The sequence below is a fragment of the Panthera leo genome, chromosome E1 (assembly GCF_018350215.1).
Source record: "Panthera leo isolate Ple1 chromosome E1, P.leo_Ple1_pat1.1, whole genome shotgun sequence".
In the NCBI taxonomy this organism is placed as follows: domain Eukaryota; kingdom Metazoa; phylum Chordata; class Mammalia; order Carnivora; family Felidae; genus Panthera; species Panthera leo.
The window spans coordinates 9,128,298-9,153,881 of record NC_056692.1 but is presented as its reverse complement, the minus strand read 5'-3'; the positions used below and the strand labels follow the sequence as shown (position 1 = coordinate 9,153,881).

The 25,584-nt window shown below is 37.4% G+C and overlaps 1 protein-coding gene across 5 annotated transcripts in view; it reads right to left on the bottom strand.

Annotated features, from left to right (window-relative positions):
• Positions 1–9,370: 9,370 nt before the first annotated feature.
• ZNF624 (zinc finger protein 624) overlaps positions 9,371–25,584 on the bottom strand; it is a 34,039-nt gene continuing 17,825 nt past the window's right edge. For 2 of the 5 annotated variants that reach the window (XM_042917514.1, XM_042917515.1), the window contains one exon: positions 9,371–11,863. In XM_042917514.1, coding sequence (XP_042773448.1) covers positions 9,648–11,747 — 2,100 coding nt within the window. In that variant the 5' untranslated portion in view covers positions 11,748–11,863 and the 3' untranslated portion in view covers positions 9,371–9,647. Of the gene's footprint in view, positions 11,864–20,024; positions 20,545–21,536; positions 21,633–22,383; positions 22,511–23,860; positions 23,961–25,584 lie in introns of those variants that run through there. The other 3 variants (XM_042917513.1, XM_042917512.1, XM_042917516.1) reach the window with 3 other exon arrangements.

The following is a 25,584-nucleotide window of genomic DNA, read 5'->3' as shown; positions in this document are numbered from 1 at the left end:
CAGCATTATTCTGATAGTAATCTCTGACAAAGCTACCACAAGAAAGGAAACATACAAAACAAGGACGTAGACATAAGATCCTATATAAAAACTTAAAAATCTAATTCAATAATATATATATTTTATTTTTTTTAAATGCTTATTTTTGAGCAAGGGAGGGGCAGAGAGAGAGGAAGACACAGAATCCGAAGCAGGCTCCAGGCTCTGAGCTGTCAGCACAGGGCCTGACGCGGGGCTCGAACGCACGGACGGTGAGATCATGGCCTGAGCCGAAGTTGGATGCTTAACAAACTGAGCCACCCAGGTGCCAATAATATATTAAAAAGATAATATACAATGACTAAATGGTATCTCTTCCAGGAATGGAAGATTGCCTTAACATTCAAAAATCAATCCATTGGACAAACTTTGAGAACATTATGCTAAGTGAAATAAGGCCAGTCACGAAAGAACAACATTTATATGAGGTTCCTAATGTAGTCCAATTCAAAATAATTAAAATAGAACAGTAGTTTCCAGAGACTGAGGGGAGGGGGCACAGAGGATTATTGTGTAATGGGTATTGGGTTTCAGCTTAGAAAGATGAAAAGTTTTGGATACGGATCATGGTGATGGTTGCACAATATGAATGCACTTAATTTCATTGAACTATATACTTAAAAATAGTTGAGGGTGGCTCAGTCGGTTAAGCGGTCGACTTCAGCTCAGGTCACGATCTCGCGGTCTGTGAGTTCGAGCCCCGCGTCAGGCTCTGGGCTGATGGCTCAGAGCCCGGAGCCTGCTTCTGATTCTGTGTCTCCCTCTCTCTCTGCCCCTCCCCTGTTCATGCTCTGTCTCTCTCTGCCTCAAAAATAAATAAAACGTTAAAAAAAAATAGTTGAGATGGTAAATTTTATGTTGTGTGCATTTCACAATTTTTTTAATTAAAAAAAAATCAATCCATATAACTCAAGCACATTAACAGAATGAGAAAACCATATAGTCATCTCAATAGATGCAAAATATGTATTTAGTGAAATTTAACCCCTCCCCATGATAACAAATCTCAGCAAACTAAGATTGGAGGAAAATTTTCTTAATCTGATAGAAATTATCTACAAATTTACACCTCACGTCACACCTAATGGTAAAACGTCTAGGGTTTTCTTTTAGATTCTGGGAAAAATGCAGAGATGTCCACAATCACTACTTCTGGAGGCCCTGGCCAGTGCAAAAAAGCAAGAAAAAAAAATGGTATAAAAATTGGAGGGATGAAGTAAAAAATTTTACTTTATTGCAGATGACATTTTGTATACAAAGTCCAATAAGATAAACTTAATTATAATTAACAAGTGAATTTATCAAGGTCACTGGATAGAAGGTCAGTTTGTAATATAATATGTTATAATAATTGTAATTATTATGTAGTTTTGTTCATTCCTTTGGGTATAATATGAATCTATTACATGTTATATATATTATAATACATATAATATTATATGTATTATATTATTATATATTATATGTTATATTATATTATATATATAATATATTATAATATTATATATGTATATAATGTATATTATAATACATATAATATATATAACATGTAATATATAAAATATTTATATCATTTATACAGTTGCACCTTGAACAATGTGGATGTTAAGGGTATTGCCCCCCCAATCAAAAATCCACATATAACTTTTGACCTCCCAAGAACTTAACTAGTAATAGCCTACTGTTGACCGGAAGCCTTACTGATAACATTAACAGTTGATGAACACATATTTTGTATATTATACTATATACTATATCCTTATAATAAAGTAAGCTAGAGAAAATTAAGTGTTAAGAAAATCATAAGAGAAAATACCTTTACAGAACTAAAATTACTGATACTGTAAGTTTACATGGTCTGTTTACAAGATGAATCATTTGTCAGTACCTGTTAATATTGTCTTATATGATACAAAACACTGTGATGCTATATGCTTTACTAACATATCTCAAAAGCGAAATGTGGAAAAAATGTACATTTATTTACAGGTATTACAAATCATGCACTGAAAAAAAAAAGCAGCAATATGATGGCTTTATTGGTAGCCCAGCATGATTGTTTCATGGTAGCTTAGCCTGTATATTACTGAATAAATTGTTATAAAATTCTTATGACATAGAGTATTACAGTCATATCCATGATACAGTATTGGAAACATTGTTACATTTTTTGGAAAATTACTTCCCTGTGATGATAGGCTGATACACAGGTTCTCCAGCAGGAATGTATTGTTTCAGGATTGATGGCTTTCACAGCTTTTTCTATAACAGCAATGGCATCTTCAGGGGTGTAATCCTTCCAGACTTTTATTCTGTTCTTGGGGGACTCTCCCATAGCTGACAATCCTTTCCATAGAGTACCATGTGCAATAAGCCTTAAAGGTCCTTGTGATCTAGATGTTGCTGTGTTTGGGGGAGAAAAGACCACTTAGACACCTTCAGTGTTGAACTCATGGGGTTCTGGATGGCCAGGGACATTGTCCAGTATCAAAAGAACTTAAGGGGTGCCTGGGTGGCTCAGTCGGTTAAGCGCTGACTTTGGTTCACGTCATGATCTCATGGTTTGTGAGCCCTGCATTGGGCTCTGTGCTGATAGCTAGGAGCCTGGAGCCTGCTTTGGAGTCTGTGTCTCCCTCTCTCTGCTCCTTCCCCATTTGTGCTCTGTCTCTCAAAAATAAATAAACATTAAAAAAATTAAAAAACAAAAGAACTTAAAAAAATTTTTAAATGTTTTTATTTTTGAGAGAGATAGAGACAGAGCATGAGCTGGGGAGGGGCAGAGAGAGAGGGAGACACAGAATCTTGGGACACCGGGTGGCTCAGTCAGTTGAGCGTCAGGCTCAGGTCAGGATCTCGCGGTTCGTGAGTTCCAGCCCCCCGTCGGGCTCTGTGCTGACAGCTTGGAGCCTGGAGCCTGCTTCGGATTCTTGTGTCTCCCTCTCTCTCTCTCTCTGCGCCTCCCCAGCATGCACTCTCTCTCTCTCTCTCTCAAAAATAAATAAACATTAAAAAAAAAAAAAAAAAAGCATCTGAAAAAGTCTCCAGGGTCCAGCTGTCAGCACAGAGCCCAATGCGGGGCTGGAACTCAGGAGCTGTGAGATCATGACCTGAGCTGAAGTTGGACGCTTCACTGACTGAGCCAGCCAGGTGTCCTTCTAAAGAACTTTAAAAGGAAGTTTCCTTAGTTGCAAGGTGTTTCCTGACTTCAGGGACAAAGTACTGTTGGAACCAGTAAAAGAAGTTTTTTTAAAAAAGGGGGGATCCAGACCTTCTTGCTGTACAACCAAAAGAATGGCAGCTGCTAAATAGCTTTTCAAAGGCTAGCAGCTTTGGGGTGTCTGGGTGGCTCAGTTGGTTAAGTATCCGACTTTGGCTCAGGTCATGATCTCGGGTTCATGAGTTTGAGCCCCCTTTCGGGCTCTGTGCTGACAGCTCAGAGCCTGGAGCCTGCTTCGGATTCTGTGTCTCCTTCTCCCTTTGCCTCTTGCCTGCTCACACTTTCTCTCTCAAAAATAAACAAACATTAAAAAAAACAATAAAGGTTAGCAGTTTATAGGTAAGGGCAGTCCTGATCATGAACCCAACTACATTTGCCCAAAATGTAGTTAGCCTATCCTTTCATGCCTTAAATCCTGGTGCTCGATTCTCTTCCTAATAATGTGGATTCCCGCCCCCGCAGAATGGGGCACTTCTGTCTTTATTAAAAAGTTTCACTGACATTCTTTCTTCTCAATGATTTCATTAATGGTGTCTAGGAACTCATCTACTGCCTCTTGGTAGGCAGAAGCCACTTCTGTTGACATTTTAAAAGCCAAACCTCTAGAATGATCAAACCATCCACTGTTGGCATTAAATTCTCCAGCTTTAGATCCTTCACCTTCCTTTTTCTTTTAAAGTTGCCATATGGACTTGGCTTTTTCTCAAATCATAGTAGAGTCTATAGGTATGCCTTTCTTTTAACAATTCTACACCCACATAAAAGCTGCATTTTTGGGGTGCCTGGGTGGCTCAGTCGGTTAAGCATCTGACTCTTGATTTTGGCTCAGGTCATGATGTCATGAGTTTCAGCCCTGTATCGGGGGTTTGTGCTGACGGCACGGAACTTGCTTGGGATTCTCTCTCCCTCTCTCTGCCCCTCCCCTGTGCTCTCTCAAAATATTTTTTAAAAAAAGGTTTATTTTCAGTAGGATAAAAACATATTTCACAAAAAGTGCAAAGTTCTCACACCGGCTGGCTTAGGGGCAGTGATGGCTTCATGAAAGTTTCTTTTCTTTTTTTTTTTTTCTTTTTCTTTCTTTTCTTTCTTTCTTTCTTTTTCTTTCTTCCTTCCTTCCTCTCCCTCCCTCCCCCCCTTTCTTTCTTTTTCCTTTCTCCTTCCTTCCTTCCTTCTGAGGATTATACTGGATTCATTTGTCTTGGAATGGCAGGCAACTGCAACTGTGGACCTTAATCACTGGTACGTATCAAGAAATTCGACTTTTTCTTATAATTTCATAACCTTTCTTTGCTTTTGGGGAGCACTGCCACATCATTAGTGGTGCTCCATATGGGTCCCCCGGTATTCCTCCAGGTTTACAGTATTTCACTTAGACATGATGAAAAATATGTGAGAAGTAGGGCAGATGACTTTTTACGGTGATATACAACTTATTGGAGATGAACTGCTCAGTGACGATTAGTGTCACAGGCATTTTAAGTAGATACTCACTACACTGGGCTCAACTCAACAGCAACAGGAAGTGGCTACGAAATTATTACAGTAGTAAAGTATGTACTACAGTTAATTTTACACAGTTCTCATTTGCTGCTGCATCTTTTTGTTGACATTTGTCTTGAATGCAAATGGTGCTATGTATGGTCTGCTTGTGTGCAGAAGTTTTGATAAATTTTAACCTTTTACAATAGATTTGTGTATATTTTATGGTAGTGATACAATAGACTATTTATTATCTACATATATTTTGTACACTTGTACCCTTTTCTTAAATTTTCAATTATTTCTAGGCTACATGGTTCATCTGTGAGTTTTTTAAATTGTTGCAAGTCTCTTAAAAATTTTTCCAATACATTTATTGGGGAAAAAAACCCCCCGTCTATTACATGGACCTGGACAGTTCAAACCCATATTGTTCAAGGACCAACTGTATGTATTTAATAAATATTAGCAAAAATCAGAAAACTAAAATAATAGCATTTATAACATCAAAACCCCAAATACATAGGACTAACTTAATAAAAATGTTCAAAACGTCTGCACTGAAAAAATACAAAAATTGCTGAGATTAAAAGATGTATATAAATGAAAAGCATGCTCACAGACTGGATGTCTCAATATTGTTAAAGTATGCATTCTTCCACAATTATGTATTTGATGTGATACTCATTAAAACCTCAACTTTTTGGTGTGGAGCAATTGAAAAAAAATCATTCAAAAATGCATGAAAATGCCAAGGATCTAGAATTGCAGTGGCAACTTTGAACAAGAACAAAATTAGAAGACATACACCACCAGACACCAAGACTTGCTATAAATCTGTTTACACTAAAAACATCTGGTGTTCCTTAGAATGTAACAGAATAATTTAGAAATAGGCCCCCATATAATATAATCATTTGATTTATCATAATAACACTACAACCCAAGGGGGAGGAGAGAATGTCTTTTCAATAAATGATGTTGAATACGTTGTATATTTGTTTGGAAAATATTAATTTGACCTCTACCCCAGACCACACATAAAAATTAACTTCAAATGGATTGTAGACCTAAAAATTAAAAGTAAAATAGTAGAAATGTAGAAGAAAATGTAGGAAAATATCTTTTGTGACCTTGGATTACGAAAAGATTTCTTAAACTAGGCACAAAAAGCAATAAGATTATTTTTTATTAAAATTAAAAACATCTGTTCATTGAAGGACATCATTTGGAGAGTGAAAAGGCAAGCTGGAGATGATGTTTGTGATATAAGTATCTAAAAAGTACCTTGTGGGGCACCTGCGTGGCTCAGTTGGTTGAGTGTCTGTCTTCGGCTCAGGTCATGACCTTGTGGTTTGCAAGTTTGAAGCCCACATTGGGCTCACTGCTGTCAGTCTGTCAGGGCGGAGCCTGCTTCAGATCCTCTGTCCCCTTCGCTCTACTCCTCCCCCACTTGCACTCCCCCCCCAAAAAAAATAAATATTAAAAAAAAAGTTACCTTGCACCCAGAATATAGAAAGAATCCTACAAATGAACAGAGTTCCCAATGTAAAACATGGGCAAAAGTCTTAAAAAAAAATTTTTTTTTTAACGTTTATTTTTGAGAGAGACAGCATACGAACAGGGTGGGGTAGAAAGAGGGAGACACAGAATCCAAAGCAGGCTCCAGGCTGCACTCCATTGAACTGAGTTGAACTCAGACACTTAACCAACTGAGCCACCCAGGTGCCTCCCCAAATGGGCAAAAGTCTCGAACAGGCACTTCTCAAAGGAGGATATTCAAAAAGCACCTAAAAGGAGACTCAACATCATTAGCCATAAAGGAAATGCAAATTCAACCTATAATGAGATACTGCCATACATTAGAACCGGGCTTACCTCTCCATTGAAACTGCTCTTGTATTAATTTTTTTTTTTTTAACGTTTATTTATTTTTGAGAGAGACAGAGCATGAACGGGGGAGGTTCAGAGAGAGGGAGACACAGAATCTGAAACAGGCTCCAGGCTCTGAGCTGTCAGCACAGAGCCCGACGCAGGGCTCGAACTCACGGACCGCCAGATCATGACCCCAGCCGAAGTCGGCCGCTTAACCGGCTGAGCCACCCAGGCGCCCCGAAACTGCTCTTGTAAAGGTAGCCTGTGCCATCTCTGTCCCCTAACCCTGTGGACACTTTTCAGTTATGTCATTTGAACCTGCTGACGATGCTCCTCTTCTTGAAATGTTTGGCTCTAAAGCAGGGCAGAGGGTTTTATGTGTGGTGAGGGTTAGGAGGTAGAAAGAAGCAGCCGACAGAGTAGGCATCAAGTCATGTCAACTGTTTAACAGCAAGGTTTCTTAAGGACAGTATGTCAAGGTGTAACTCTAAACTTTCCAATCAGAAACCCATACATTACATCCAAAGGAGGTATGTCTCTCGGTAACAATTCATAAATTCCATTATTAAAATTCAATCAGAAATGGTCATTTTATTTTTATTTTTTTTTAAATTTTTTTTTTTTCAACATTTTTTATTTTATTTTTGGGACAGAGAGAGACAGAGCATGAACGGGGGAGGGGCAGAGAGAGATGGAGACACAGAATTGGAAACAGGCTCCAGGCTCCGAGCCATCAGCCCAGAGCCTGACGCGGGGCTCGAACTCACAGACCGCGAGATCGTGACCTGGCTGAAGTCGGACGCTTAACCGACTGCGCCACCCAGGCGCCCCTAGAAATGGTCATTTTAACCAGCGTCAAATTATTTACTTGTAATGGGAGGTAGCTCCTATCATTTATCCAATATCTCCTCCCCAATATTGGATATATACATATTCCAACATTGTGGGAGGAGTACTAGGATTCTCTTTTCTTCAGCCTCCACTGAAGTATAGCTCATCATGTCTTGTCCTTTTTGGGTATCAGGTCCATGGTTTGTTATGGCCTTCTGATATCAGGGCCATAGCCTTTTGGTTCTCATCTTTGTTCCAGGACTCTTAGTAGTTCCAGAACTCCCAAGACTTCCTTTTTTATGGACTCGGGTGTCTGGCTGTTTCCCCTCTCTTTATTCCATCATGGAATGTTCTATGAGGCTGTACATGGAACTTTTCATCACTGTGACCTTTTCTTTGGTGCCATGTTAAAGGTGGAGCTTCTCTTGAGGCTTGCAGTTCTCTGGTTTATAGCCTGAACATAAGTTCCAGATATTCTTGGGTACGTGTCTCATTTGTCTGAAATTACTACCTCTTCTAAATGAAACCGAGAGGGTGGGTGTAATGAGGTGCTGGGTAACTTGTTTGGAATCTATGCAGCATCAGAACAAATTCCCATGCTCTTAGATTCCTGACTGTCCCTACCCTGCCAATATATTAGGGTAATTCTTGGAACATAACAGGTGTCCAGTAAATTACTTTCACAAGTGAAATAGGTGTTTCCTGTTTATGTTAAATATCACATGCTTGTTGGGAGGAAAAGCTTATAAAATACATAGAAGTACTGCATACTCCCCAACTCTAAAACAATCGAACTTTTTGGAGACCATCCTTCATTCATAGTTCTCAGAAGTTCATACAAATACAGTTTTACATAGAATTTTATGCCATACATGCTGCACTTACATTAAAAAAAATTTTTTTTCCAGTCCTTTCCCCTACTTCTCTTCTCCCTTCCTTCAAGGTAACCAATAATAACAGCCTCGTATATATTCAGCCAAGTATATATACTTGTTTCCATGCTCATCACATACACATATATACATAAATGGGTATGATCATTTAACAAAAAATGAAGCCCTGTACACATAAAGCTCTGCAATAAAGCAATTAGTTATTAAAAATTGTGGAAATACCTTGAGATCAACTAGTGTAGATATAACTAACTTTAAAAATTACTCTCATGCTGTTCCATAGAATGGCCATATCACACTTTATTCAACCATTCCCCAATTAACGGGCATTCACTTAGTCTCCACTTGGTTTTCTACTTGGCCTCTACAAACAATACTTCAACAAAAATCCTGACTTATGTGTATTCTTATGCACTGATGCTGTTATTTCTGTGGGGAAGATCCCCAAAGTGAGACTGCTAGGTCAAAGTATTTTTATTTTAAAATGTTACTAAAATATTTGAATACATATTGCTTAATTGCTGGTGGAAATAGAAGTTGATATAACCGTTTGTGTTAAGAGTACATGGTTTCCCAAATCCCACTACCAAAAGATCTCTTAATTTTGCCAACTCCATTCAGTGGAGGTGACATCTCATTGGTTGTTTTAATTTGCATTTCCCTGAGTACTACCTTAGGTTCATAATATTTTCAGAGATTAATGGCAATTTGCTCTTCTATGACTAGCCATCTAGTTCAGACAGATTAAAGACTTTAATATAAAATATAAAATTAACAAAATCTTAGAAACAAATTTAGAACACTATGTATAACCGAGGGATTAAGGAGACTCTTTTAACTAAAAGAGTAAATTAATCTAAAAAGGAAAATAAATATCTATGAAAAATTAAAATGTGGCAACTTCTTTTACCATATAAAAAAGCATAAAAACAAATGCTAGATTAAAAAATTTTCACACACACATGACAAAGGATTAATATTTCAAGTATATAAAGAGCACCTCCAGATTTATAAGACAAACCAATAGAAAAATAGGTAAAAAATTATAGGCAATTCATTGAAGATAATTTAAGTGAACAAAGTATGAAATCTGGGTGAAGGCTTTCATTTGTCCATTATTTTTCTCTACTGTGAATTTGCTTGTCACTTCTAAGATTTAATGTGAGTTTTCCACATTTTTATGTTTATAAAGTATCCCTTAAGTGTGTGTTTTCTGGTGAATTGCTCCTGAAAGTTTTCCCACATTCATAAAAGACACAGTTTATAAGATTCTCCTTGTAGAGCTGGCATCTGGATGAATGATTTGTTACCTTTTATATTAACTGAGTTTCTCTCTGATGTGTTCTTTGATGTACAGTAAGGCTTGAGCTACTCCTAAAGGCTTTTCCACATTCATGACATTTATAGGGTTTTTCTCCAGTATGCATCCTCAAATGTACAGTAAAATCTGAGTTGGTTCTGAAGGCTTTTCCACATTCTTCACATTTGTAGGGCCTTTCCCCAGTATGAATTCTCTGATGAAGAGTTAGCTGTGATAGAGTGATACAACCTTTTCCACATTCCTTACACGTATAGGGTTTTTCTCCAGTATGTGTTCTCCAATGCACTGTAAGGTAGGAACCCCTCCTGAAGGCTTTTCCACAGACATCGCATTTATAGGGTTTCTCTCCACTATGGATTTTCTGATGTTCTGTGACGTGTACCATCTGGCTAAATGCTTTCCCACAGTCATTACATTTAAATGGCTTCTCTCCAGTATGTGTTCTCTGATGGGTATTAAAGCCTGAGTTACTTGTGAAAACCTTCCCACACTCATTACATTTATAGGGTTTTTCTCCAGTATGCCTTCTTTGATGTACGGTAAGTTGCGAGGTGTTAGTGAAAGCCTTTTCACATTCATTACATTTATATGGTTTTTCCCCAGTATGGGTCCTTTGATGTACGATAAGGTAGGACCTAGTCCTGAAAGATTTCTCACAATCATAGCATTTATAAGGTTTCACTCCAGTATGGATTTTCTGATGCTCCTTGAGATTTACCATTTTGGTAAATGCCCTCTCACAGTCAGTACATTTATACGGTTTCTCTCCAGTATGAATCCTCTGATGCACAGTTAAGTGTGATTTTATTCTGAAAGACTCCCCACATTCATTACATAGATAAGGTTTTTCTTCAGTATGAATCCGCTGATGTATAATTAGGGATGAAGAACGCATGAAGGCCTTTCCACATTCATTACATTTATAAGGTTTCTCTCCTGTATGCATTCGGTGGTGTACGGTAAGGCATGAATAATTAATGAATGCTTTTCCACATTCGTTGCATTTATAGGGTTTTTCTCCTGTATGAATTCTTTGATGTTCTGTGAAATTTGCTATGCGATTGAATGCTTTCCCACATTCATTACATTCATAAGGTTTTTCCCCAGTATGAGTTCTTATATGTACAATAAGGCTGGAATTACTTCTATAGGCTTTCCCACATTCGTTACATCTAAAGGGTTTCTCTCCAGTATGAATTCTCTGATGAACATTAAAAATTGTGGTATTCTTGAAAGATTTCCCACATTCATTGCATTTATATGGTTTCTCTTCAGTATGGGTCTTCTGATGTACACTAAGATAGGACTTATTCCTAAAGGCTTTCCCACAATCATTGCATTTGTAGGGTTTCTCTCCATTGTGAGTCTCCTGATGTCTTGCGAGTTTTGATTTATCACTGAAAGCTTTCCCACATTCAGTACATTTATAGGGCTTCTCCCCGGTTTGAATTCTCTGGTGTTGATTAAGGCGAGCACACTGGCTAAAAGATTTTCCACAGACATTGCACTGATAAGGTTTCTCCTTAGTATGAATTCTCTGATGTACCATAAGCGATGAAGAAGCAATGAAGGCCTTTCCACATTCGTTACACTTATAGGGTTTTTCTCCAGTATGAATTTTTTTATGTTGACTGAGATATGAAGGCTGGCTGAACATTTTCCCACATTCGTTACATTCATAAGGTTTTTCTTTAGTGTGCGTTCTCTGATGTTGAATGAGTAACGACCTGTAACGAAAGGACTTTTCACAGGTACTACATTTATAGGGTTTTTCTTTATTATTGCATTTTTTTCCTAAAGTAAGTTCTGAAGTAGGCCTTACAGCTTTGCTGCCTTCTGTATCCTTGCAGATTTTCTTTCCTAGATGGGTATCTGTAATCAAATCTAAATTCTCAGTGAAATTTTCATGTGTTTGGCATTTGCTGTGGGGCCCTTCTGTGATAACTCCTGCTTCTGGAAAAATAGATCCAAATCTAAATCCTCTTTGACCAGTGGAAATTTTCTTGTGAGTAACTATTCTTTGACTCAAATGATTTTCCTGACTATTTTGCAATCTCAATATCCTTTCATTCCATTTCCATAATCCTCCCATTCTGGGGTTCCACAGACTGTTCTCTGTGAGTTTATCTATTATGGTCTCTTGTGATACATCTTCAGAAGTATTTTCTGTTGATACAACATTCTTGGCTGCAGGTTTGGTCTCCAGCTCTGGGGGGAAGAAAGATAAAAATCAAATCAAATGACTCCTATTTCCTAAGTTAGGAAGATCTCAGTAAACAGGATAATAAAAGGGAAACCTGAGCTGATAATGAATACAAAGTTTTAACTGCTTCCAAACTGGCCTTATTTTCTAAGGAGGAGATAGGTTTGAGGGAGACTGGTTGAGTCAAGAACCAAAGTAACAAATTCAGAGTTTTTCCCCTACTAAACAAATTCATTTACAGTAACCCCCTAGAATCTAAGCCTCTCAAATACTTCTTTTCTCATTTCCTTTATAGTCAGCATTTATAGAGCATTCTTCATAGTCACGACTACTTCCTTTCTTTCCATTTACTCTACAAACCAGGCAGTTGTTTCCAACCATACTTTCTATTTGTTTTCATTCTTTGTTTGCTAGCTTTTTTGTATGACGGCTTTCTCAAATTTTCATGTGAGATCAGCTTATTCAAGTCTTTGTATGTACTTATTAATCAAATGTTTATGGAAAAAGATACTTTGATTCTTCAAAAAGTAGTCCGAACAGTAAGTTAATAAAAATTGGTATTTATAGCTATTAATATTCTAAATAGTGATAATAATTATCATCGAGGGTAGTTTTGCAACCTTTTTATATCTTAACAACATTCCTGTATGTCTGTCAAAAATTGGATCAAAACTACTTATACCTTAGCAACATGGATGGAACTGGAGAGTGTGATGCTAAGTGAAATAAGCCATACAGAGAAAGACAGATACCATATGGTTACACTCTTATGTGGATCCTGAGAAACATAACAGAAACCCATGGGGGAGGGGAAGGAAAAAAAAAAAAAAGAGGCTAGAGTGGGAGAGAGCCAAAGCATAAGAGACTGTTAAAAACTGAGAACAAACTGAGGGTTGATGGGGGGTGGGAGGGAGGGGAGGGTGGGGGATGGGTATTGAGGAGGGCACCTTTTGGGATGAGCACTGGGTGTTGTATGGAAACCAATTTGACAGTAAATTTCATATATTAAAAAATTAAAAAAAAAAATAAACATTAAAATTTTTTTTGAAAAAAAAAAAAAAAAAACAAAAAAAAAACTACTTATACCTTGAGTTTTAAGGTAAAAAACTATCCACAAAAGGTTTTGATCCAGTTTGTTTTTTTAAACATTGAGAAAAAATTGCCTGTAAATGAGTTTGCAAATTTATAGAATTTGCAAATTTATAGTTTGCAAATTTATAGAGTTTGCAAATTTATAAATTTTTCTTAAGTTTATTTTGAGAGAGAGCATGAGTGGGGGAGGGGCAGAGAGAGAGGGAGAGCATCCCAAGCAGGTTCTGCACTGTCAGCACAGAGCCCAACGTGGGGCTCAAACTCATGAACTGCAAGTTTATGACCTGAGCTGAAACCAAGAGTCTGACGCTTAACTCACTGAGCCATGCAGGCACCCACGTTTAGAAATTTAAAAGAACTATAATAGTAAAATTTTACATTGTATATACAAACAAGTTGTAAGACCACCACCCTGCAGTGTAATCTTTTTCAAAATAGGCCAAGTTTTAAGTTTAGGGCCACCAAAGAGGACAACTCTAGAACCCAGCTCTTTTAAATGTCTAATTGAATTAAGGTAACTGAGGACTGTTAGAACCTTTATCCTGGCAGCCTGCCAAAAGCAAACAATCCTCTATGAAAAAAAGATTACACAATCCAGAGCTTCAAATTATTGTTATAGGTTTTCATATCAATGCTTGACAGTGAAAAATAATAGGCATACAAAGAGACAAAAGTCTAATTAGAAAAAAGTCAAGAGAAGAAACAGATCTAGAAGGAATCCAGACAGTTGAGGTCTCAGACATAAACTTACAAAATAATCATGATTAGTATATTCAAGAAAATAAGACAAGACCAGTAATCTCACCAAATAATTGGAAAGTAGAAAATAAGAACCAAATGGTGATTCTAGAACTGGAAAATAACTCAAAGGATAGGCTGAAAAACACAGATTTGACACGTGAGTGTTAGCAAAATGGGAAACAGGTCAGTAGAAAATATGCATATTGAGGTACAGAATGATGAAAAACTTGAAAACTTAATTTCAAAAGACATTAGAGACACATGGGAGAGAGTGATAAGGTCTATCACAGATGTGAAAGAGTCCCAGAAAGCTCGAAAGAGAAGTGAGAGAGAATGGGATGAAATCAAATTCAAAGAAATAATGCTGAAGCATTTTCCAAAACAGAATAAAAAATATCAAGCCATAGATTTTAGAAGCCAAATGATGTATGGAAACCAATTTGACAATAAACTTCATATATTGAAAAAAAATAAATAAATAAAAGAAAAGAAAAGAAAAGAAAAAAAGAAGCCAAATGAATTCTAAGTGGGAGAAATACAAGGAAAAAATAATGGAAACTAAAAGATTTTGGGGGCACTGGGGTGGCTCAGCCGGTTGAGTGGCTGACTTAGGCTCAGGTCAAGATCTCGCAGTTCCCCATGTCAGGCTCTGTGCTGACAGCTCAGAGCCTGGAGCCTGCTTTGGATTCTGTGTCTCCCTCTCTCTCTGCCCCTCCCCTGCTCACGCTCTCACGCTCTCTCTCTCAAAAATGAATAAACATTAAAAAAAACAAAACAACTTTAAGAGTTCTATCAAGGAGCGCCAACAGATCAGAGGTTGCAAACTACAGCAAATCTGTCCCACTACATTTCCGTGTGGCCAGTGAGATAAGAATATACATTCTTAAATGGTTGAAAAATATATTAAAAGGATAATATATTGTGGCACATTAAACTATGAATTTCAAATTTAAGGGTCCCTAAATAAAGTTTTAGTGGCTGGGGCGCCTGGGTGGCTCAGTCGGTTGAGCGACCGACTTCGGCTCAGGTCACGATCTCACGGTCCGTGAGTTCGAGCCCCGCATCAGGCTCTGGGCTGATGGCTCAGAGCCTGGAGCCTGCTTCCGATTCTGTGTCTCCCTCTCTCTCTGCCCCTCCCCCGTTCATGCTCTGTCTCTCTCTGTCTCAAAAATAAATAAATGTTAAAAAAAAAAAAAATTAAAAAAAAAATAAATAAAATAAAGTTTTAGTGGAACATAACCACATTATTTAGTGGAATATAACCACACCTTTGGAGGCTTTTGCACTTACAATGGCTGAATGGAGTAGTTGCAACAGAGGTATTATGTTTCTACAAAGCCTAAAATATCTACTGTCTTGTCTTTTACAGAAAAAAGTTTACTGACTCCTGAATTAGACAGATGACTGACTTGTCAAGGGAGTAGATGTAAGACAGGAAACAATGGAATGATACCTTCCAAAATGCTGAAAGAATGTAAATGCCAACCTAGAAGTCTATTCTCTAAAAATGAAGACTGAAGATATTTTTAGACAAAAAAGAAAATGGAGGGAGTGTGACACTAGAAGATGTGGGTAAAATAAAATATTAAAGGGTACTCTTTAAACAGAAGAAAAATAATCCTAGATACAAGCTCAGAAATGAAGAGAAATAGGAGGAGAAAATATAGGCAAAAACATAGGCAAATCTAAATGAACACTGACGGAACAGAACATTAATAATGCTCTTATGAGATCTGACATATAGACACAGTTAAAATACATAATTTCAACAACATATAAATCAGGTTAAATGAAATAAGTGGTTGTAAGATTCTTGTGTTGTTTAGGAAGAAGGACAATTTACATTAGACTTCTGAATGAAGGATGCATGCTTTAATCTCAGAGTTAACCACTGCACAACTAATTTTGGAAATTTATAATTACCAAGTAAATAGAAAAATAAGATAATAAATCTAAATGCATGCATGGGGGAAAAAAGAGTACAGAACGTGCAAGACACTTGCACAGTTAGAGGATAGATTTAAACATTATGTAACTGAATTATATGTATAGGAACTAAATACTCCAAGAGATACAGACTGTCAGATTGGTTAAAAGAAAAATCTAACAATATGCTACTTATCAGAGAAACAAAATACAGGGATATATAAAAGATGACCGTGAACAGATTAAAATGATATACGATAAAACAATAACCAGAAGAAAGATGCTGTAATAATATTAGGATGAGGCAAAACCAGTACAGAGATAAAGACACTTCATGAGGATAAAAGGTCCATTTTAACAGAAGGATGTAGCAGTCATAACTTTGTATTTACCTAATAGGACAGCTCCAAAATACATAAAGCAAAAATTAAAGCAACTAAAATAAGAAACAGACAAGTTTACAGTCTTACTGGGAGACTTTGAAAAACCTTAATAACTGACAGAATAAGCTGACAATCGGTAAGCACACAGATTTTAGCAACATAATATATTTGGTATAACTAAAACTGCACTTAACACCAATAGGCTACACATTTTCTCCAAGCGCACATACAAATGTTTTCAAAAATTGGCCATGTGGTAACGCAAATTTTAAGAAACTTATAAAGACTAAAATCATCCATAGCATGTTTTCTGACCACAGGAAAAGTTAAGGTAACAAGAATACTCCCTGAACTCCAGAGTTCAGATATCTCGGTGTGTATTCTTTCTTTCTTAGCAATTATAGTTCTTTGCATAAGTTCATAACAATCCGTTTTTCTGGGGCACCTGGGTGGTTCAGCTGGTTGAGTGCCTGATTCTTGATTTTGCCTCCGGTCATGATCTCACGGGTTTGTGGGCTCGAGCCCCGCACTGGGTTCCTCGCTGACAGTGTGGAGCCTGCTCGGGATTCTGTCTCTCTCCCTTCCTCTCTGCTCCTCCCCCACTCATTCTTTCTCTCTCAAAATAAATAAATAAACCTAAAAAAAAAAAAAAAAGAATACTAGAAAATCCCAGATGGTACAAGATGAAGAAAAATGCTTCCAAAGAGCACAAGGGACAAAGACATCACAACGGAAATTATCAAATGTTTTGAACTCAATAATTATGAAGCTGCTACATTAAAAAAAAAAGATGTGATGTAGTCTGCTTTTCTTTTTTTGGTTTGTCAAGAAGAGTTTTCTCTTGTCTTTTAATGGGGTGTGATGCAGTCTAGATTGCCTTAAATAAGCTATAAAAAAAGAGTGGCTGAAAATCAATGATATAAGTACCCAACTCAGGAAGTTAAAAAAGATCAGCAAATGAAATGCTAAAAAGGTTAAAAATAATTAAAGTAATAATAGAGAAATCAAACACACAAAAAAGTTATTTTAAAAGCCAAATAAGATTGGGGCACTTTGGCTTAGGTCATGATCTCCTGGTTCGTGGGTTTGAGCCCCACATCAGGCTCCGCACAGACTGAATAAGAAAACAGAGAGATTAAAAAAAAAATCAGTATCAGGAATGAAAAGGGAAACATTACTTCAGATCCACATAGACATTTAAAGGAGAGGACAGTATGCCAATAAATTTAAATTTTAGAGTAAATGGATCAATTCCCAGATACATATAATTTACTAAAACAGAAAGAAATAGGAAATGTTAATAGTCCTATAGCTACAGAAGGAATAGAAACTATAATTAAACTCCTTCCCTAATAAAAGCATGAGGTCAATGTGGCTTCCCTAGTGAAATCTATGTATCTTTTGTTTTTAATTTTAAGCTTTTTTATATGTATCTTTCCCTCTCTTACAACTCTTTCTCATCCTCACTATAAGCTGGTGGCCTCGCTTCATATTTTACTGAGAATTCAGAGCCTATTAAAATCGAATGCCTTGATCTTCTCACCACCATTTGACCTTTTATCTACGCCTGCCTTCTCCATCTTTCCTAGTGTTATAACAGAAAAGGTGGCCTCTCTGCCTATCAGTGGTGAAGCCCTCCTTCCTTTTCCTTTCTTGAGTTTATCCTCTTTAACCTCCTCAGACATGTGAACTCTTCAGTGATCCCACTGGTCTTCCAAAGTCAATTTCTCCCTCTCCATCAGGGTATCTTTCTTATTACTCAGTCATGCCATAAATACTCCCATCTTAAATACAAAACAAGAGTTTTTTCCCTCATTCCACACTTTCCTGTAGCCACTGCCCCATCTCTCTTTCCCTCTTCATGGGGGGAGGGGGAAATCCTTCTCTAAAGAGTCGCCTAAAACTGTCTCCAATGTCTACTTTTCATTCACTCTTTTAAAAATATATAGTATTTTCAACAGTCAACGTTAATGAAAGGAACGGAAGATGATACATGGGTTGGAAGAGCCAATATTGTTAAAATGTCTATACTACCCAAAGCAATCTACAGACTCAATGTAATCCCTGTCAAAATACCAACAACGTATTTCACAGAACTAGAATAATCCTCAAATTTGTATGGAACCACAGAAGACCAGAAATAGCCAAAGCAATCCTGAAAAAGAACAGAGCTGGGGGTATCTCAATCTCAGATTTCAAAATATATTATGATACAGCAGTAATCAAAACAGTATGTCACTGGCACATAAACAGACCTAGATCAATGGAACAGGATAGAGTCCAGAAATAAACCCATGGTTGTATGGTCAATGAATCTATAACAAAGGAGGCAAGAATATACAATGGGGAAAAGACAGTCTCTTCAACAAACAGTGCTGGGAAAACTGGACAGCTACGTGCAAAAGTACGAAACGGGACCGCTTTCTTACAGCATGCACAAAAAATAAACTCAAAATGGATTAAAGACCTAAATGTGAGGCCTGAAGCCGAAACATTCCTAGAAGAAAATATAGGCAGTGATTTCTCTGACATCAGGCATAGAAACATTTTTCTAGATCTGTCTCCTCAGGCAAGGGTATCTAAGCAAAATTAAACTACCAAACTAAATACCAAACTAAAAAGCTTCTGCACAGCAAAGGAAACCACCAACAAAACAGAAAGGCAACTCACTGAATGGAAGAAGATTATTTGCAAGTGACGTTATCTGATAAGGGGCTACTATCCAAAATACATAAAGAACTTGTACAACTCAACACCCAAAAGACAAATAATGTAATTTAAAATGGGCAGAAGACATGAAGAGATCTTTTTCTAAAGACATCCAGATGGCCAACAGACACATGAAAAAATGCTCCACACCACTACTCATCAGGGAAATGCAAATTAAAACCACAATGAGATACCACCTTACACCTGGCAGAATGGCTAGAATAAAAAACACAATAAACAGCAAATGTTGGTGAGGATGTGAAGAAAAAGGAACCCTCACACACTGTTGGTGAGAATGCAAACCGGTACAGCTAATATGGAAAACAGTGTGGAGGTCCTCAAAAAAATTAAAAACAAATACCATATGATCCAGTAATTCAACTACTAGGTATTTACTCACATAAAACAAAAAAACTAATTTGAAAAGATACATGCACCCCTATGTTTACTGCACCACTATTGACAATAACCAAGATATGGAAGTAGCCCAAGGGTCCATCAATAGATGAATGGATAAAGAAGATGAGGTGTATATATAGAATGCAGTATTACTCAGTGATCAAAAAAGTGAAATCTTGCCATTTTCAACAATGCGGATGGACCCAGAGGGTATAATGCTAAGTGAAATAAGTCAGAGAAAGACATATACCATATGATTTCGCTCATTGTGTGACGTAAGAAACAAATGAATAAAGAAAAAAAGAGGCAAAAAACTCCCAGACTCCCAGAGAACACACTGGTGGTTGCTAGAGGGTAGGTGAGTGGGATGATGGAGGAAATAGATAAAGGGGGTTATGAATACACTTATCTTCACGAGCACTAAGAGATGTACAGAATTGCTGAATCATAATACTGTGCACCTGAAATTCATATAAAACTGTATGTTGGGGCGCCTGGGTGACTCAGTCGGTTGAGTGTCCGACTTCGGCTCAGGTCATGATCTCGGTTCATGGGTTCGAGCCCCGCGTCGGGTTCTGGGCTGATGGCTCAGAGCCTGGGGCCTGCTTCCGATTCCGTGTCTCCCTCTCTCTCTGCCCCTCCCCCACTCATGCTGGCTCTCTCTTCCTCTCAAAAATAAAGAAACGTAATTAAAAAAAATTAAAAAAAAACTATATATTATAGTTGAGCAAAAAAATACATAATATTGACATATGAAAAGAATACATGTAACACATACGTGAGTTATGCACGGCATCATGATAAAATGAATGTTCAAGTGAACTAGAATCCATTTCTTTTCTTCCATCTCCACTATTACTTTAATCAAAGTTATCACCTCTGCTCATACTATTGTAACAACCTCTTAACTGATTACCTGATTTAATGCCTTCAAGTCCAGTCTGCGCAGAGTTACTTCCTAAAAATCCTTGATTAAAGTCTGTCAATGCCTTCACACTCACTGATTAAAATCCAAACTCATTATCGTCACCTACAAAGCCCCGGATGGGCAAGCTGTTGCCTAGCTCTGATACCAGACTCCCTCTCACAGCAGCCTCCTTTCGAGTTCTAGAACACATTTCATTCTTTTCCGTGTCAGGTCCTTTGTCTGGAATGCTTCTCCTTTCCTCTTCCTTTGGCCGGTTGTTTCTGAACCTTCAAGGCTCAGCTTAAAAGCCCCTCTTCAGAAGCCTTCTGCCCACACTCTCTGAGGGAGGTACCCTCATCCCCATCCCAGTCACTCTTTCATATCTCATATCTCACCCGGTTTATCTCATAACTGAAGGTTGTTATGTCTGCTATTTAGCTTGTTTTTATTTATATACTTGTCAACTTCTCAAAATATAATCTTCATGACGGCAGGGACCTGGTCCATCTTACTCATTGTTGTAGACCTAGTACCTAACCCAGTACGCAGGAAAGAGATGTCTGATAAATATCAGTTAAATATATGAATAAATACTGTATTTAATTCTCAACTGATACCTAGTTTGTATTTTCAATTAGTTAAGAAACTGGAGAACAGGAGGGTTCCCCCAAAGTTTTGGCAGGCTTGCAGGTTCACCTGCAAGTTAAATAATGAATAAATAGGTTTAGCTTAAAAGAAATCAGCGGTGGGGCATCTGGTTGGCTCCGTCAGTTAAGCATGAGACTCTTGGTTTCAGCTCAGGTCATGATCTCACGGTCTGTGGGATCTAGTCCTTGTGTCAGGCTCTGTGCTGACAGTGCCTGCTTGGGATTCTCTCTCCCTCATTCTCTGCCCCTCCCCGACTCGTTTCTCTCTCTCTCTCTCTCTCTCTCTCTCTCTCAAAATAAATGAACTTTAAAAAAATCAGCAGAGGGGTGTCTGAGTGGCTTAGTAGGTTAAATGTCTGAATTTGGCTCAGGTCATGATCTCGCGGTTCATGGGTTTGAGCCCCACACGGGGCTCTCTGCTATCAGCTCAGAGCTTGAAGCCTGCTTTGGATTCTGTGTCTCCTTCTCTCTCTGCCCTTCCCCCACTTGTGCTTTCTCTCTCTCAAAAATAAATAAATAAACATTAAAATCAGGGGTGACCCTTAACAAAGCATTTTTAGGAAGAGTAATGAAAGAAGAGAGGTCAGATAATAGTTAAACAAATGAGAAAAATGTAAAGTTGACTGAGAGGATAGAACTGAAAGGGAGGTTTCATGCATGTTTGAGTGAAGGAATAATTATGAAAATCATGTCCTCAAGACAGCAACATCGGATGGGACAGGAACCAAAAGTAGAGAACAGAGAGAGAGGCAAAAAGAGAGAGCGGGCAAGGTGGGGGAGAGATGATACTCCTCCAAGTATTTCAGATGTTCTGCTCCAGCCATAACCTACTAACTTGCAGTAAATCCGATCCTCCTGGTTCTTTTGAACTCACCTGGATAGGGGGTTCTTGCAATTTCCCTCACTACCACCCACGGTCCTTTGCCATCCTCCAGGTGAGATATCATGTCTGGTTTGGAAACTGCAAGCCCTTGTTAGAGAAGAACGAATAGGATTTGACTGTGTTTAGGAGTAAGAACTATTGCCAAACTCAGTCTCAGCTCTTAATCTTCTGTGCAGAGTGGCTATTATGGTAAGTTCTAGAGATGGACTGTCCAATACACTTTTCAGTACTCTCAGGTGGCTATTTAAATTTGAATTAGTTAAAACTATGTAAAATTTAAAATTCAGTTCTTCAGTTGTACTAGCCAGATTTCAAGCTGTTCGTAGCTTCGAGTGGCTAGTGTGTCCATATTGGACAGCACAGATACAGAACATTGCCATCACAGCAGAACATTCTATTGTACACTGGAGTTATAGAGAATTACAAACATTATCTCAAAGGAGTTCAACACGATGATCCCAGGTTTTCTGGGATGATAGAACATGGGAGTAATCTGAGTTTAGGAAGAAAATGAATGCATTTGTGTCTTTCTTTCTGGAGGTACTGATAACTATAGCCCTCATTTATAAAAGTGACCAGAAAAAACTTTAGTCCTAAACCTGGGGACTGTCAACAATCTCCAAGATTCCAACGAAATGTGTATTTCTTACTTTACAATGGGCAGACCCCTTAGTTAAGCACAAGGGATGGCATGGCTCCCAGCAACACCCCCACAATATAAGAGTTTAATGCCTAAGCTCTAACCCCAAATTCATTTAAGTACTTTAAAGGTTCTCTATCTTCAGCAAACCCGGTCAAATAAACCCGGTCAGTAAACGAACAAAGATGTTATTCTTACCCAGGGAGACAAGATTCCTGTAATTCTCTAGCATCACGTCCTTGTGCAGGTTCCTCTGGGAAAGGTCCATCAACCTCCACTCTTCTAATGAGAAGTCTATAGCCACATCTTTAAATGTCACAGAATCCTAAAATAAATATACTACGATCACCTGGGGACTATATAAATAAGACCTGTTGGGCAGAATAACACATACAAAACTGGAGGAAACTTCCGGAACTCACGGCCACTAAATGACCACTGAAGTCAACCAGTTCAGCCCTTAAAGGATGAATCTCTCCAGTGACAAGAACTTAAAACCACAAGAGGAGTTTTACTCCTCCCGTGAAAATGTTCTTTTCACACTAATTCAAATCTGGCTTTCTCTAACTCTGAAATATTGGTCTTGCTACATTATCTGGAATCAAACAGCATGGTTTCCTCCTTCTCTAGAAAGTCTTAATATTGATAACAGCTAGTAGTTTCTACCCAAATAATCTTTTCTCCCTCAAAACCCTGGCTTATCTACAGGTATCTACAATATCAGCTCTTTCTCAGTTCCAAATCTATGGAATATGGCTTCATAAAAGATGCAGTTTATCAATCAGATTGCAGATACAGAATATCGTAAGCTCTCACTTTGAGCATGAAAATGGAGAGGACTGGAATAGAGGCTAGACTCTTTTGAATATTTCTTGTTTTTTACATTTTACTTTTGAACCATGTAAATGTATTATTATAAAAGAAAAATTTTCAATTTAAAAAGTCATTCCTAAAAATTAAAAGTAAAATGCAACCAGTTTGAAGTATATGCATTCATCAAAGAGAAATTATTTTAAGTAACTTTAAAACATAGCAATTTTTGTTCATCCTTTGTGAGATATACCCCAAGAAGAAAAAGAACTGCAAAAACTGTACGTTTTCAATAAATAGCCTGATTGTTGGTGGTAATGATGAAAATGGTATTTTGTAACTGCTATGTGTGTAGTGTTTGATAAAACAAATTATTACACTGCTGTCATTGAGAAGAAATAAATTTGGCAGGGGAGAAAGAAGATATAAATGTAATACTGATGAGATTATACAATAATTCCATAGATCCAAATTTGAATTGGAAGTATCAGTATAAACTCATGAATTATTTTATTTTTTAGGAAAGAGAAATATTTTTCCTAGCTTCATCCACTGAAAAGTCCTAAAAATAAAAACAATAGCTGATAAAGTAACATTATGCAAGCTAGACTTTACCTCCCACTAAAAGGAATCAGGGCCCGGAACTTTCTGTGATACCAAAATGCAAACAAGCTATCAAACACTACTTGAAGAGTCTCCCCCTAGCTAATAATGGGACAATTTGAACATCAGTAAGAATAATAAATTACAATGGGTTTCAAAAATATACCTTTAAGCTCGTGATTTCATAATAATACTATAAAAATACTCATTGATCATTTTTGGAGGATGCCTTGAAACTGGCAAATAAAGAGAAAGAATTAACCTTTTGTCCTTTTCCCATGTAAAATATTATAATTTTTATGGTTATCAAGTGTGATCACATTGTTGATGAGGAGAGATTTCTCTTTATGGAAGGATTCCAGCTAATACATGAAAAGAAATAAAAGAATTAGAATATCATCATTTTGTAACCTTTAACGAATTAAAGGGTCATCAGTGGCTGCTAATGTATCAAAGAGGCCTCTCGACCAGGCATAGGTGCCTTCTGGTAGTATACACCGGATACATGAAATACTATTGTCAAAAACATTTTTAAAAGAGTCAAACTGGAATCTGATAAAGCCTCTAGATCTAACTAACAATACAGGGAACAGATGAACATGTTAAATATCCCCATGGAGACACAATAAATAAAATCCAAATTGTGTGAAATTCTGAATCAATGCTGTCCAAAGAAGTATATTGTAAGTCACATATGTAACGTAAGGTTTTCTAGTAGCCCCGTTAAGAAGAAAACAAGTGAGGGGCGCCTGGGTGGCTCAGCTGGTTAAGTGTCTGACTTTTGGTTTCAGCTCAGGTCACGATCTCACAGTTTGTGAGTTCAAGCCATGCACTGGGGACTCTCTCTCTCTCCCTCTCTCTGCCCCTCCCCTGCTCATGCTCTCTCTGTCTCTCTCTCAGAATAAAGTAAATAGATAAATAACATAAAAGAAAACAAGCGAAATTATTTTAAATAATATATTCAGACTAGTGCACATATAATTTCAATGTGCAATCAATGTAAAAATTATTAATGAGATTCTATCTTTTGTATTAAGTCTTTGAAGTGATGTGCATCTTAAATTGACAGCATATCTCAGTTTGGATTAGTTACATTTCATGTGCTCAAAAGCCACATGTGGCTAGTGGCTACTGTATTGGACAACACAGTTCTAAAGTAGAAATAACGTGGTTTTTCAATGAATTATTACAAGGGGGAAAAAGGGGGGGGGACCTCTAGCCTAAAAGTGACCTAAGAGACGACATTAAGTAATCATAACATGTGAATCAATTGGGGAAACAAATACCAACTCCACATTTGATATTAAGGCTTTCTGCTGATTTTTTAGCTGTAACCATGATAGTATATGTAACATTAAAACACATCTTTTACAGATATATAATGAGATATTTATAGATAAATTATATAATGTCTTGTATATGCTTCAAAATAATTAGTGAGAGAGGGTAAGATTACAAATGAAACATGATTATTACCCATGGTCCAATAATTGTTGGGAGGCAGGCAACAGGCGCAAATGGATTCATGTATATGTATAGTGCATAATATTTGTCAGGCACTGATCTGATAAGGGCTTGTTACATAACGACTGAATCCTCACAATAAGGAAGGTGCTAATAAGAAAAGTGAGGCATGAACTAATATAACACTGTATGTTAACTCTACTGGAATTTAAATTAAGAACTTAATAAAAAATTAAATATATACCTTAGGGAACTAGAAAAGGAAGAGTGAACTAATTTATTTTTTTTAAAGGGACACTTCACCAAGGTAATGACCCTCCTGTTCATTTTTTTAATGTTTCTTCATTTTTGAGAGAGAGAAAGAGAGAAAGACAGAGAGAGAGAGAAGCAGAGCGTGAGCAGGGGAAGGACAGAGAGAGAGGGAGACACAGAATCCAAAGCAGGCTCCAGGCTCCGAGCTGTAAGCACAGAGCCCGATGTGGGGCTCAAACCCACGAACCGTGAGATCATGACCCACGTTGG